Source organism: Metopolophium dirhodum, chromosome 9, assembly GCF_019925205.1.
Source record: "Metopolophium dirhodum isolate CAU chromosome 9, ASM1992520v1, whole genome shotgun sequence".
In the NCBI taxonomy this organism is placed as follows: domain Eukaryota; kingdom Metazoa; phylum Arthropoda; class Insecta; order Hemiptera; family Aphididae; genus Metopolophium; species Metopolophium dirhodum.
Window position 1 is genome coordinate 23,827,425 of NC_083568.1, and position 17,546 is coordinate 23,844,970.

At 30.3% G+C, this 17,546-nt stretch overlaps 1 protein-coding gene across 5 annotated transcripts in view; it reads right to left on the reverse strand.

The window, feature by feature from the left end:
- The window catches only part of LOC132951602 (acid sphingomyelinase-like phosphodiesterase 3a), a 221,146-nt gene that overhangs the window by 82,511 nt on the left and 121,089 nt on the right, over positions 1-17,546 (reverse strand). For all 5 annotated transcript variants that reach the window (XM_061023390.1, XM_061023393.1, XM_061023392.1 and 2 more), the window contains one exon: positions 3,151-3,371. In XM_061023390.1, the coding sequence (XP_060879373.1) occupies positions 3,151-3,371 (221 nt within the window). The remainder of the gene's footprint in view (positions 1-3,150; positions 3,372-17,546) is intronic.

The window sequence follows — 17,546 nt, forward strand, 5'->3', positions numbered from 1 at the left end:
TTTTCATCGATATACATAATTAATTATTTTTTGTCAAGGTTTATTATAATATGATATTTTCATAGTTTATATCAGCATATTACTAGTTATGTTAAAAAAAACTTTAATCATATTATGAATATTTAACTATTTTTTTCTTTATCCATTGTATGTTATAAGTATACTTTAGAAATCATTTAGTTACATATTTATTACGTAGGTTTTTTGTTGATGTTTAGTTTGCAGTAAACGGAAATACCGGGTTTATCTTCACAGCTATCAAGAAAATTCCATTTGCAAAGGTATAAATGTCACGAAAAATGTTTAGACGGCTCAAATGGGATATTATGTTCGAAATTTATATACCCGTGCAGAATATAATATGTCGGAACGGTTTACTCTGCGGGAATTAGGGATATCATATTATTTATAAGCAAATCTGAACTGTATTCCCGTAACGCTTTAAGTCCAAAACGGTTTGTCGTTTTAAACTTTAATTTGAGGTACAACAAACGTTAAACGGTAAACCGACGAGTAATCAAGACCGCCACTGTAGGACGGTAAAATTGAAATATATTATTATTTCGGATCGTCAGTGAGTTTTCGAAACGTTGAAGTTTCGAGAGTATACACTGCAAGGTGTGCAATATAATAATTGTATGTGTGTTCAAGACGAAATCATAATATTATATTTTAGTGTTTGATCTGCTGATGCTGTCAAAACAGCCGAACAACCGTCGGACCTACACCACCACGATTGCGGGATGCCTAAAATACGGTTTGCGGTTTAATGTTTTCTACGTTTTTACTGAACGCGATATATCTACGACATGACAAGGATATAATATTATATAGGTACCAAGTTCATATTTTACTTACAACTTTCATCACTTCACAATAATAATTTTGTACTCAAAAAAAAACTCGACGTTTTTGACTTAAATATATATATATTTTTTTAGGCGAACGCAATAATGTAGCATGACTGTCGCATCATCGTCATAATATTATTATTATAATATTTTCTATTAAGATAATATTACGGCATTTTATTACGCGCCTGTACCACCATTGAGAGACTTTTTTCAATTATCTACATCCGCCACGGGCAAAATAATAATATTCTGTCTTCGCGTGTTAACGAACATTATATTGCTACAGATCATCATAACTACTACGTGATGAATGCAAGCGAGTCATAATGTTTTCGGATATAATATATATTATACGTATTATGTTATAACGACGTCACTTTTGTAACACTGTAATATTCGTATTACGAATAAAATAGAATACAAACAGTCGTTAAGGATGGAAAGTTTTAAACATATTATACTGCACACTCCCCGTGCGTTAATGTTTTAATCTTAGATTTTGGACGTGGCCAGGAAGTTATATTGGCTTTAAAATGATCCGTTGTTTTGTTTTTTTTCTGGAAACGTTTTTTGAGGTAGTATAAAAGTACTCTAAAAGTTACATACATATGGACCCTTCATCGATCGGAAAGTAGACACAGATGGTGCTTACACGGGTCATTGTTGTAGATTCTCACAATATTTTTTTAGGAAAATGTAAAACTATATTATACTAACGATTCGATTCGAGCGGAATTATTTCTGCGGTCTATTCCGTCGTGGGTCACACCCATCAAATGCCACATAGTTTCAATATTTAAATGCACATTGTGTATTATTTTCACGTTCCCGTGAGGCGTCCGATATTGAAAATAGATTGTACCTACCTATTTAATTCATCAGTTTTAACGTATTCAATATTTGACGATATAGCCAGAGATCTGCGAAACGGCGAGATTACAGATTGACGCATACAATCCATAGTATAGAACACGGAACGTCTAGTTTAAACAATTTTCAAAAACTCGAAACGAAAATTGGAACGTGTGTGGTTTAATATTATTGCACGTCTTATACAATCACTACCAGGTCATAATATCATAGTAAATTATTATGCCAATGTCAAAAAAATGAGCGAAATTCCATCTTATAGTAATATTTTACGCCCAATGTATTTCACATAACATTTCGTACGAAACGATCGACAGAGCCGAAAAATGTTAAGTGTAAAATGTAAAATGTCGCGTAGCTGATATAATATACGCGTACGAGTTTATAATATTATGGTAAAAATTAAACTTTAATATTATTTGGGCATATTATTACTATATATTTTATCATATTACGTCTGCTCATATTATATTAATATACGAAATTGTTTGTACTGCGTTCAAAACTTTGCGCACTTATTTTTGAATGAAAAAATATGTGTTTACACTACTCAAAAGGCCAATACCACTATATTATACATAATCAGCTCTACCGTGCTCGATGACGATGACGATAATAACATTGACTATAAAATATTAGTTCGTCGGCCTACGATGATGTCGACGACGGTTGACAGTTAATATAGATGCGGCTGTCAATATACACGTCAGTTTTGAACGTGCTGAAATTAGTGGACAGAAGACTGTATTATAATACTACATGATATTTTAATATATTATATTATTTCCCTCCCTGTATATGGGTTGAAGGACATTTAACAGGCGCATTTATGAGGTAACTAAACGTATTATTATTATTATTATTTTTAATCCGAATGTAATAGAATTAATATCGAATTCAATTACGCTGTGGCTAAAGTGGTTTTTTAGAAATAAATACATCATAATGGTGCCGAAACGTGTATAATACTATAGTTTATTCCAATTAACTTATAAGTTATCGGCGCATTGTGCTACAATAATCAGTTTGCACACGCCCATACGGTATTGCACGTTTTACGCCCTTATTATTCGTTTCTAATATAATAATAATAATATATCTATAGTATAGTGACAAACGAACATAACAATATCATACAATATTGTATGCTGGTCATTTTTTTCACGTCTTGTATAATATCAAATGGTATATCAACTAAGAACGGCCATCGGCGAGGCTTGAGATCATTATTAATCATAATAATATTATGTTTTATTTAATTCATATTATAAGCTCGTATTAATATTATGGTGTCTTGTTGTTACTATTCGAATAATACTATTGTACACCTAGCCGAGGATAATTATTTTTTTTTAACCAACGTTATAATATTATTATGAGACAATAATAATATTATTATAATAGTGATAACATGCACATAACTGACCTTTGTTGAACGTCTGTATGGCGTCTGTTGGCAACCACTGCCGCCAATAGTGTCCCAGACTTGTGTAGTCTATCAACTGGTTTTTCAAGGCGCCAGGGTCATCGTGGCCGAGCACCGGAAACACGAACTGGCTGCTGAACGTCTGTATGAGCAGATTAGTAACGTTTTGGATGGCCATCACGCGGGTATGCATGTCCGCCACGTCCGACGACACAGAGTCTCTGTAATAAGGTACGGACACCGTTAAGGCTATAATGTACAATATTGCGTATGTATTCTAAAGATCCAAATACCAGACATATTTTACTAACAAGACGTTTCAGTTAAACTCTATTTCTTATAATATTATAGTACAATAATAATACGAAAGGCCGTTAGTAAAAACATCACATTTTACAGATTAGAATTATTTTTATTTTCCCCGTAAAAACCAAATTCATTTTCGAAACCACTCGATTTAAGATCAGGTTAGTAACGTTCTGGATGCATGGGTATTCATGTGGGTATGCATGTCCACTGCGTCTAACGATACGTAGTCTCTGTAAAAATTACGGACACCGTTAAGACTATAATGTAAACTATAGCATAGGTATTTAAAAGATCCTAATAGTAGACAACAAAAATTTACGAACAAGACGTTTCAGTTAAATTATATTTCGTATAATAATATTATGTTATAGATAGTAAAGATAATATTTTAATATACAATTATAATACGCAGGTCATCGTAATTGAAAACATCACATTTTACAGATTAGTATTATTTTTATTTTCCCCGTAAAAATCGTATTATTTGTCGAAACCGATCTATTGCGTGTTATGATATTAATGTAGAAATCCGATAATCAGAAAAAAAAATATGTAACAAAAAATGAACAGAAATATAACGTCTTGTTTTGTGAATAATTGACTTTGAAATTTCGTGAAACAATTAATATCAAACGACATCGATTCCAAAAGAAAATCGTGTACCCGTATAAATATGTTCTGATTTAAATTTTACATATTTTATGAGTTTAATGGCAAAGTCTCCAATTTAATGAATGAATCGTATTTTTTTGTGAGTTTACGAATTATTTTTACTCTTGGTATTTTTCTATTATTTATATCACGTGGTGAAAATGTCACTGTGGGTTGTGCTGTAGTATATAAAGGACTTTGCAAACAGAAAGGTCTAATACGAGGCTGTTGCGGTGTTGGTTAATTTTTATTTAATGTATATATTTTTTTCCCTTACACGATTTTTTTTTCTTCGCTCGGTAAACAATGATTATTAATCTTTATGAGGTATGCGGCGAAGAAAAGAATTTGTGTTTTGCTCTGCAGTAAAACTTTTGTTCGTTCCTACTAACAAGCTATTTTATAATAATATTTAAAACATGCTTGTGCTCACACCGTGTCGTGGGAGAGGAAGGGCTAAAACATTCCTAATGTTATTTACAAAATATTCGGATTGCTATATTATGGTTGACAATAATCTATTATTGAGCGATACATTTAATAGTTTTTTTCGCTGTACAGCTTTACGTTTATGTTAATGGGGGATTTGAGTTAAGTCACTATCAGCAGTAAAACTCTGATAGTTATTTGCCGAATTGTTTATTGGCTTATGTTTGCATGGTTTTAGAGTGATTGAAAAATATATGACAAAGTATAAAAATGTAAATGCTGTATGGATAATACAGTTAGTTCAACTTACGTTTACAAATAGAATGTTACAAACGAAACAGCTATAAAAAAAAAAACTTTTTGAACTGCTAATCACTATATTGTGCACTATATTTATGTGCAAATATAAAGTGCACAGCATATTTTTATTAATTACGTTTTTATTTTATTTTAAATTCTATGAACAAACTGCAGTAAAACGACCGAGGAGAGGATATTAGTTTAATAATGACGTGTTTGCATGTATTTATTTTTATGCCTGGAAAAATTTGTTAGTTTCTGTGGAGTACTTCAATAGCCAATTCAGATATGTATACATTGACTAGATTGAAAATGTTAATGCTTTAGACGGGGAGGTCTGTATTTAAATACTGGTAATAAAATCGTATAAATACAATTTTTTTTTAGTTTCAAAATACTTGCAGTGTTATTATATTTTATTGGATGGTTAATATTTATTACGAGTGAGTTAATATTATTGATATAAAATACATAGTATATTTCCATATTGTTAGGCATGTTTCTTTAAATGGTGTACACTGTACACATTTCGTGAGGAACTATGACAAATAATCAAACTCAATTGATGGAAACTCGTTATAATTAATATATTATTATGTTATTAAAATGAAAGAAGCATTTACTAATTATTATAACTTATATTTTATAAATAATGGTTTTATGTTTACTTTTAATATATATAAAATAATATTTGCATAATGTTTTTGAAAGTACCAATCAAATTAAATTAAATAGGTTTAAAACACAGCTTTTTTCATAAATTATGGCCAGATATTTAGATATTTTTCATTTTCCAAAAACACGCAGTTTTAAACAAATTATACATTTATTTTTAAATCATGTGTTAAGTTTCTTTTAAAAAAAATCCAAACTAATTCAATAGATAATGATTTACTGCTATCGCAAAAGTGGCTGGAAAATAATGAAAATATTAAAATATTTGAATTTTGAGTAGTTATGAAACTATTGAAACTTCTTCAAGTTCGACCTGCAATTACAAATATAATTTTGTTCATATTACGGTGGTTTTCCACAGTGTTTTGGGATGAATCGTTTTTTGAAAAATAATTATAATAATGTTTGAACTCTTCGATTTGAGCTTCGGTTTGATAATTTAATGGCAAAGACCTTTTTCCGGTGTCAATGGGAGAATTTAATTTGTTTACTATGAGCGTTTCATCAATAAATAACACAACAGGGAACACAATATCATGACATTTTGAAATGTCTGCACGTAACTACTAAGTAAGTTTTGCAAATATATGTAAGCTATCCTGTGGGCCACATTGGTCTCCGTTTAAGACGCCCAATAATAGCTCGACGGACCATAGGATTTTTGTCACCTATGTTGATATTATAAAATTGATAAGACGTGATTGCTTGTGCTCAGATATTAATTTCTCAGTGAAAACAATCTTCTATAATAAACGGATTACGCGTAGAATACGTCTCGATAGCGTGCGATTAACATTTTTTTTTTTTCAGAGATATTTTCGTAAGCAAACTGGCGGTGGTTACCAGACCATTGATTAGGGTCGGCCGACTCGAGTACTCCGATTAATATTGACGTTGACATTGATACGCGATAAGATCGGAGGAAATAAACAACGGGGGCTTAAAAGTGTATTATAATATCGAACAATATATATATTATCTCTAAATATTAGCAGAATTTAGTGCGAGAAGAGAGATTTAAAACGCCCCACGCATCGCTATAAGCCTACGTTAAACTAACTCGTGCAGTCGTGCGGTTGTTATATATTTTTTTTTCATTTTCATTTTCATTTTTTTTTTTTTTTGTGAAATATTATTAAAATAATTGAATTCACGTGCATAAAAATAGAGTTTGAGAGATACGTTGCGAGTTCAACATAAATAACTGTATAAAAAGTTTCCGCCATTGATCATGTTACATAAATCTTTTGAACGTGCCAGTGAGTGTGTGCGTGCACCAAATTGTTACCTAGTTCAAGGGCCAGACTTAATAGGCTATACTATTATTGACTGTGTGGATGTAACGGTTCGTCCTAGTATTAATAGAATTTATTTGAAAAGATAGGTAGGTGTGATATACGTATGCATGACTGATTTGTAAGACAATATGATCCTTTAGCGTCATATTTCAGAGTGTAAAAAAAATGTTTTGTTATTACTATTATTATACATAATATTCACTATTATCAATTTTCTTTTACTGAGAATGCTAAATATATTGCGAAAATATTAATAGTAATAATGATATGTGATAAATTACTAAAAATATACTTGAAGTATTCTCGAAAGTATATAGTTGTTGTTCTGTTAAGATAAAACGATGAAATATATTTGAAGATTAAAGAGATCACAATTTCCAAAAATATTGTGAATATTCATATTTACAAATATACATATTATTATTACATATTTACATTCAAAATAACTAAATCGATTTCGATAATTGAAATCACGGACCACGGTTCAATATCATAATAAAATATGTACTTATTCGAATATAGGCTATATTGACTGTGGATGTTACGGTTCTAGTGTTAATAGAAGTGACTTGAAAGGATAGGTGAGTGTGATATACGTATGCATGGTAAGTGGGTAAAACAATGATTCTTTAAGAGAAAAGACGTTATACTTTAAAAAACATATTTTGTTGTATATTTACTATTATTAATAATTCTCCTTTACTAAAAAATTTAAATACAGATACTGGGAAAATACTAATAGTAATTATATGTGATAAATCGAAATATTTGTATGTAAATATTTATATTTACATTCTCTTTGAAATATTCTCGAAAGTATTACGTTTAGTACTGTAAGATAAAATAATAGAATATACATTTGAAGACTACAGAGATGTTTATTTCTAATAAAACTGTGGATACACATATTGTTTAGGTATATTACCGCATTAAAAAAACTGAGATTAAGTCATTTCGAATTACAGTTCAATACTATATGAAATTATATATTTCACTATAGGTGAAAATATAAGACAATTAATTATTGTGTTGTGTTCACCAAATAATGCCTTCAAAACATTGCTTCCATAATATAATCTATAATAATTTAATTATAATTTATAACTATGTGTATTATTAATATTTGCCAGTAAATTATAATTAAAATGTTAATTTTTTTCCTCGGCTATTTATTTAAATTACCTAGATACTGTTAATAATAAAATCAAATTTACTACACGCGTGGGTTTTAAATTGAGTTTACTAGTAATTTTAGCTTTATTTTTTATTGATCCCTTATAATGTAATATTAGTTATTATATTGTACGTCACAACTTATGTCCCTACTCTGATTAATTATAAAATTTAATTTTCTTCGTACCGATCAAACTTAAAAACATAAATTACTAGGCCCAATTCCCTGATGTTATTAAATTATTAGTCCACTGAAATATTGATTAATTTGATAACTATGGAATTAATACTGTCATCGATTATTTTAAATTATTGGTGAATATACAGTGTTTTTGTGGAATCTAAAAAATAATTAAAAAATAATTAATTTAGGTAAAAATTATATTTTATTCATAACTCTTGTCTCTTTTGATCACTTTAATTATATTAAATGTGGTTATAAAATTCATGTATGATTTATAACAGAACAAATATCCTAATTACGTTTTTGTTTATATATATGCAGGTAGGTAGGTACGTATATTCTAATTTTAAATTACAATGTTATTACTTATTACATAACATAATTATTTTAATCTATAATTTTAAAAACGGATTTAGATTAAACGTGTTAGTGCAGAATTTTGAAATTGTCTCACGTATTTTAGCGAAAATTGAGAATACCATTTTGATTTAAGAAACTAAAATAAATGAAAATAGAATTTAAAATGTAATTTCATTAAACACGAAGAGTAAGTATATTATATACTGACCATAATATTTTATGTAAATGATTATCAACGTAAATCACAGCTAAGGTTCAGCAATACTAACTAACTTTTGTGGTAGATCGGAACCATCTAATTGATAGGTTCTGAATTTCTTAATGGAGTTAACTCCATTATAGCCTATAGGTCTCCAGCCTTATCAAATAATATTATTTTTTTTATATACTCGACGTTGCTATTTAATTCAATTAATTGTATTGGGTCGTGGCATTTTAAGTTTCGTATAATTCTTTATGCGTCACACAATTAAACAGTCCTGGAGAAAAAAATATTGCGGTATTACATACTAATATTTTGATTGGATATTATATCAGGCGTAAAACTAGATTGAATGTGAAAGTCAATACAAAAACGACGTTACGATTTTCGATTTTGCATAACATTAAATTTATACCGACGACGATGTATGGATTCCGGACCATTGAATCGTACTTGAAAATAAATTCAACCGAATAAAAACCGAGTAATAGATAATATAGATGCGTATTATTATAATATATGGGCTCATCGATATCATTCAGACATGAATGTAATATAGTATGACGGTGGCATATGCAACATGGAGAGGAAACCTAGTCGCTTAAATCGATTGAACGCAGTCGTTAAAACAGATTAGAACAAATTCAGACAAATGGACATTTAGGACAACGGTATACAACACGTACCAGCTACCTACCACGGTAGGTATTTCTGTAATAATGTAATACAATTGAACGGGATATAAGAATTACGAGAAAATTAATTATCCCTTGACATTTGGTTAAATATTGTAGGCGGACTGTTACATTGGCACCGTTTCACGAAAACTATAGAGTCCAAAACTTCAGATATAAGCGGTTATCGAGAGACTCGAGTATCTACCGTCATATCATCTGTATCCTACAACCAAAAGTTTTGAAAGTACCAATAGATATAAAATATTTAATGATATATTACGTGGATAATATAATATTATGGTTGTGCCAGGTAACTCCAAATGGAACATTTAATAATATAGGTTAAAATAACTATTAATACGTTATAAATCATACGAGTGCCGCATAAATTGTTCAAAGAGGTACCATCAAGAAACACAAACATTAATTTTCCACGAAACCCCACAACAAGTTCCAAGGTTCTAATTAAGACGGAATGGTTTACAGTATCAAACGCTTTCGGAAATACCTTATAAAATAACGATTATAGGTACGTACTTCATTTTCTCTTGAAAACCATATTATTGCATAATATTATGTGTACGTTGACGGTATTTCGTTTTTAAACATTGAGTTGATTCATCTTTTCCGTTTGATAATAGTTAATACGAAAATGTTATTTGATCAATTACGGTTAGTGTAGTACACTATATTATATGGATTATTTGGTATCCCAATGGCCAATAAGCATTAAATCAAACTAATTGACATGTTTGTTTTTGATAAAATCTAACTTGGCATTCGATACAAATTAAATATAATTGAAAATAAAAAAACAATTTTATGTTATGACAAAACCAATCATAGTAGTGTAATAATATTATTTTAGCAAACGTTTTCGTTTTCGTTTTAATATTCAGCTGCCACTCCACGACTGCCCACTCGCAGAAAAATAAATGAACACTCTGAATACTCGGCAGGAATAATTCCTTGGAATCATTCGTGGAAGAAATAACTATACTTTGGTAGAACAATCAGAAAAATCACTTTATTATTTCCAAAGATATCTCAAAATGAATTATTTCCCGCCCATAATGGTGAATGAGATAAAGAATTTTGTTTTGCTTCTCCCGAACAATTGGTAAAAGTGGACTTGTCTGGTTATTGCACTGAGCCTTTCAATAATTTTCGTCGTCGTCTCGTTTTCTCCGAAAGATAATAATTTATAATGTACGGCCGAAAAGTTTTTGGAATTGGCACTGCGCATTGTCGTGACGGGCGGCGGTCGCTTATATTATGTTATTATTTACTAACTAATATTATCTTCTACTTACCGGTCCAATCAAACTACAAATTTTCACCACGTCGTGTCATGTCGTTTCGCGACGAGTCTCGACGAGAATAAACTTTCGGGGCCGTACGTCGAGTGTGGTGAGAAAAAACAGTAAAAAAAAAAAAAAAAACGCGTAACCCAACGTACACACATTATATCTCGTTATATTGTTGCCGCCGCGCGACAGGAACCATAAAATATTATATTATATTATATTATAATAATATATAATTCACCGTCATGAATGTAAACGCCGCCCCGGCGATCCCGTTAAACGCATTTACTGCGCGATAACAATATTATGACGACGTGCCTACACCGCCGGTGGGAACGATACGGCGCTATAATAATACGATATTGTATAGTTATATCCGCCATTAAACGAGGAAAAAACTTACGGCAGAAAGTCGTCTTGTCGTCGGCCTAAACGCGAGCCCCGGTCGTGTTCGCCGCAAGTCACTCGCTCTCTCTCTCTCTCTCGGCCGTACGACACGCGGCCTCAGGGACCTGAAAACTTACTACCTACCTCTATACGCCTTTTAGCGTTCGGTTTCCGCGTATTTTGGGCGAGACACGCCCCCCCCCCCACCCCCTGACAGTATAAAAACAATATTATTATTATTATTATTATTATTATTACTATAGGTACCGTTGTTGTTCGCGTTTACTGCCGACCGTAAAAAAAAAAACACGTTTACAGGTCTCAATTTTTTTTTGTCGCTCACCATCGACTCTTGGAGCGCCGACGGATAAACCTATTATGACGATATGTATATACCTGCCGATATCCACACCCTCTTACTCGCCACCCACACTACTACCGGTACATTATTACCGTGTCGCGTACTCTGCAGCCGACTGGTAAGGATAGTTTCAGTACCGTCAAACTAGACCTCTGGGAAGTGTTAACCATATAAATATACCTACCTACCTCGTGTGCGTTCAGTTTCTGGGACGCGTTCTGTTTATCGTCTTTTATGGTGCGGACCGCAACCTATACAATACCACCACAAGTAGATACTGTTTTATATTGTACACCGAAATGTATTATTATATTTTTATTACCGTGCAGCCAGGCGACGATACGAATTGAAAAAAAAAACGGTTTGAATACGTCTTACAACAAACGAAATCCCTTACGGTGCCAACATTATAATATTATATTTTACAGAAGAGGGATGGCAAATGGGATTTGTCCAACGTGAAAATGTATGACACGATTCAAAAAAAAATTTCAGCTGTGCCACTAATTATATTTGTTAACACGGAGAATTTTACAAAATATAAATGAAAAATGAATGATAATAATGAAGAAAAAAAGTGTTAAAAAATCAACTTTTATTGAAACATTTTACTTCTTATTACTTAAACATTTTTTATGTCTGGTTAATATGTGCTGTTGCTTGCAAGGCATATAAATTATAAATATAATATAATATATTAGACTCATGAAAGTCTTTCTGGTGCCAATAGCATGGTACGCGTGCCACATATTTGTCACCCTGATATAGAAGGTTGTTCACAAAAATATTAATTGTATTAACATTCGAAATTATTATTATTTATAATACAGTTCTGATTTTTAAAACAAATGTACAAAAACACAATATTGTTTTGAAATTATTAAATATTTTATGCCATTTATCCGGTGGTGATACATACTACTTTCGTTCAATAAATAATTGCCATTTTACATGCAATTGTTAAGAATTTATTTCAAAACATTTATTTATTTATTTATTAATATATTTAAATATTTAAAAATCATAATTCGAACGATAAAGTTTCTGAGTTATTAAACAAACGCTTGATATTATAATGATAGTCCAAAATACTGGGAAAGATTTGAAAATGTTAATAACTCTCGTAATATATTAAAATTGCCTAACTTATAAAAATAATTGAGTAGAATAAGTATTTGAATAAAATATATTATTAAAGACTATTTTATTTACAACTCAAATTTTAATAACTCATTAACTAGGTACTCGATAGAGTGTAAATTTAGAAACTTCAATATTAAAATTAATAAAAAAGAACTACTTTAAAAATGTATTCGATTTGAAAATATTGAATTTGTATTACCACGTGACATTTCTTTATTGGTATAAAATTCTAAGGAAATTAAAAACATGGTCTTTGAGTACCTAATATCTACTTAAAAAAAAATCAGAAATGTTATAAACGCATCGTTAAAGGATAAAAGAGGATGAGAGGTGAGCATGCTCAGGATTCTCCTTATATAAATTATTATATTACTTTTCTATTAACGATATTATATTATAATATGTATAATGTACTATTTTCCTTTCACAAATTTAAATATGACATTGAAATGACATTTCACATAATACGTAGGTACATCCCCATTCATCATGTTGTTCTTTATTTAGAATTATCTCTAAGGTATCAGCATAAGTACATAAGTATAAGTTTTACACTGATATGTATCTGTTGAAAGTTTCATTCGTGAACATTGTCTTAGTAGCAAAAGTACATGCATTTATTCATAGTCCACTATATGTGGATGGCCTTATCTACCAACTATAGGTGCAAAGTTAGACACAGATAGATTTACTTTACAGCTTGAAATGTTCGAAATATTATAATCTAGTAGGAAGGTAGTGTTTCAGAACATTTTATAAATCTCATTTTCTCGAAAATATTTAAATTGTAAAAAAGTTCACTGGTTTATTAAAAATATAATACGTTACAGAGAATGAAGTTAAAAGCGATTGTAAGACGTTTCAACCTTCTTCCCTGTTCATACTTTTTCAAAAATTACAACTATAATATTATCGTTAAATGGTAATTATTGTTGAGTTTTTAATAATAGAAACATTCAAGTTATGAAATCAATTCATGCTATAGGCATCATGTAGTCGAACAGAAGTTGAACGAACGTTATCTAATTTAATATTTAATTCTTGTACTTAACCGACCACGAGAATTTAATATCCCGAATAGTTTTATTTAATTTTTTTATTCGATTTTAAACGTACGGTGAACTGCACTAAGTAATTATTGTGTTTTGATTTATTTTTAATAGGCTATATTCAACAATCCCCGTTTAATATACCCGATTATTAAGTCAAGTGCTTTTTCCGTGTTATTTAAGTATCAATGTTATTTTATACGTATATGCTATATTATAAGACCCACGATGCTGGCAGTTATAACTCTTTACGAAATAAGTTGTTTATTTATTAGGGGGAAAAATGTTGATTCATTTCATGCAACTTTATTTATAATGTAACTCATAACACGCACCCACCTCGATGGTGGTAAGTCTCCGTCAGCGTGCAGCCTATGCGGATCAGTGTCATGTCTGCGATTTTTTTTTATGATGTAATAACAATTTATTTAACTCATTGTTGTAGCATAAAGTATTCATTTTTCTCCATTATACGAAATAATTTTAAAAAATCTCTTCATACAAAATGCAATATTATAAAAATGTTTTACCAACAAATCGACGGTAAATTAATGGCGTTAAAATACCTTAAAATGTGTTTCACTGTTAGGAGGTGGGATATATTATACAAACATAGAAAACAATATTATGACAATATACCTATATTCTATAATATGTATTATTATTATTTGAGAACGGATATTTTTGTGAATGAAAGTTGAGTTCGTTATGCCAGCGCGGTGGATCTATCGATCAAGTTAACTGACCCATTTTAAATGCTTATGCAGATTGTAGGAATATTTTACAAGTAGAACAGTTTGTTAGGTATTGATAACAAATGTTTGCCATCAGCCAAACCCTTATTTGGACGTAATGCGATTTTAATCAAAATATGTCTATTGATTAACGTATTAAAACATATTATATAGAAACATTGTCTTTGAGTTGCGGCATGTAGGCTGTTGATCGTTAACGTTTTGTTTTTATAAAATTTTCTAGAATCGTACCTGCAAACTAGACTAATAAAACTATACAGTTTTATGAATTTATTGGAATCAATAGAAGATAAAACTATCTACACCCGGAATATCAAACCAAAAAATCGGCAATCAAACGTTAAGTTTTTTTTCCAATTCCATAAATAACACAGTAAAGACTAACGGCCAAGTTTCTAGAAACTTAATTCTAAAACAATTTCGGAGCAATTGCATAGTATAATATTATAAATTAATTAATATTATATTATTGTTGTTCGCCATCTTTGTACTTCTTTTTGTTCTTGGGCTGTCTTTTTAACGAAATTCTTTATTATAATATTTTGCCAAACAAAAAGGTAATTTCATTTTGGAAAATTCATATATCAGTTGTATTAGGGTGATCATTGATATTATATCAAACGAAATATGTTGCAATCGATGCAGGAGTTTTCGGCAGTCGAAGTTTAATAATACAATATTACGTGATCTCATAATATTGTTCATAAAATAATATTAAATTTTATATCGTAGTATGTTACTCGGTTGAATGAATTAGGTTAATTAATTCATATTACGACTCGTCTTTAGGAACATTAACTTACATTTTTGTACTTGTGAGGATGCGTAATCATTTTTAAGGGGTTTTATAAAGACATCTTTTGAAATTTTAATGTACTTACCCGTGTAATTTAGGGACTATTTCAAAGTTATTTACAAGAGGCCCAAAGAATGTACATTAGGTAATTGTTACGGCTTAAGACAAAATTAAATTTAAAAAAAAAGTGTATAAAATCATGCTCAATTCCACATTGGTCAAATATCACACAGAATCAATTTAGTGCAAAATCATCTACCTCCAAAATTTTAGATTAAAATGTATCTAGTGTTTGCACATCAATCATTAGCGGTAGTTTCTGGAAGAGTAGACATATCATTATATTTTTATGACAATTTTATATTGTATTAAAATTTTTTCATAAAAAAAAATAGCTTTAATTTTTTTTTTAAATTTACCTAGCCAATCATGTGAAAACTATATTTTAAGATCTTGATCAAATTCTTGTCTTTTATTTTCATAATATTAAGTAATATTTCATCCTAATCTCATTCGATTTACATTTAAGCGTTTTTTCGACACTATAGTTCTCCGTGTACACAAATAAACGCGCAGAAATCTTCTAGCGATATTATTATACAATATGCAGTTTTTGTACCAAATTTAGTTACAAATGTTGTGCGCATAGACTATTTGGCATGAAATATAAAAAAAAAACTGTTTTATTGATGCAGTTCGTGGAAATAACGTCAAACTATTGTCATGGAATTATTAACTCAATACGACGTGGTTTCCGCGGAATAGACTATATGAATTGATGATTGTATTTTAATTAAATATTCACAGGATTGTTTTTCAACGATGAATATTAATTATTTAGTTTATAATTTATACAATATTATGTATTATATATTTATATCTATTGACATTCATCCAAATAATCAATAAATTAGTAGCATTACACTTCTAACGTAACACGCCAAGTTGTCGCCGTTTAAATGTACAATAGCGTAGGGATGAAATTATTATTTGGCAATTTAACTTTTGCATTCAAACTTTGAACTGCAATTGGCCACTTATCACTTGCTTGAATTCGGATACATTAAAACGCCCATTGAACGAATCCATGTATAATAATTTGAATATCAAAAGGAGACAGGAGTATTATGTCGTGTTTTATAGAATTGAATTCTATGAAACAAACGAAATTGTAGTACTTACGGCGTTTAATATTAAAATGTAATCGTTTTTAGTTACAATATATAATATATATTATTACAATATTATTATTACAATTCAAATTCGTCATACCGTTCGGCGCTGATTATTTTTGTATACAAATTGTGTCGACGAGCATTTTAAATACATAATTTAAACGTATAACCATGCAGTTGTCCGACCAAATATGTAATACCATGTGAATACTATACAGGAAAATAATATGTTTGACAATATTGACCGATTCGTCGACATGCGATAAATAAAGTATGTTTTGTATTTTCATGGTTATTTTCATACGGTAGCCCGCGGGTGAAATGTCATAACTCGACGATGACAACTAGCACACATAATATATAAAACAAACACCGTAACGCAATCCACAGTAACCCGGTGACCCGATGCCAGGTCGTTTCGAAATTTGACCGATTCACAGCCGTCTATAATATACTACCTATACCTTGTTATGTGTACAATATCATAACACGCCTGTATCTACGTTGAACATAATGTCATATTAAGCGATCGCAGTTTACGGCATATTGGTGAGTCGACATTATTATTATCGTAGTCGTATTTGGTGAGATAGTGTCCTAGGTCTCGTGGTCGATGTTTTTTTATTCCGTCAAACTATGCGAGAGATTGCCGTTGTTGCGTGGCTACGACGTAGAAGTGAGCGGAATACTTTTGTGAGGAATTCGTTGAATAAAAATATAACTTTGCACTGGTAGATGGTTAATGTATTTTATAATAATAGTGTTTGAGAGCTCAACGAAAATCCCGGGTTCTCTCTCGACAATCTCTTAAACCAATCGTATTTAACCTTTTTCAATCTGAAACCTTTGGCTATAACCAACGCATGGTATTTGTATAATTATTATAATATGACGCATCAAATGACTTCATAAACAACGATACTGACATCAATTATTGTATCCGCGGGTCAATTATAATACATATAGTTAAAGAGAATTAGAAATGGGTCAACTTATATGTACATAAAATCTTCCGATACACTTTTTTATACTCTGTATAATATAGCTGATTCTTGTTTAATAATTGATGCACAAATTATACTATTTAGAGTTGGATTTAAAATACAGGTGGTGGGTACGAATGCTCGGGAGCCATCGGATAGGTCTCAAGTAAAAACCAATTTAT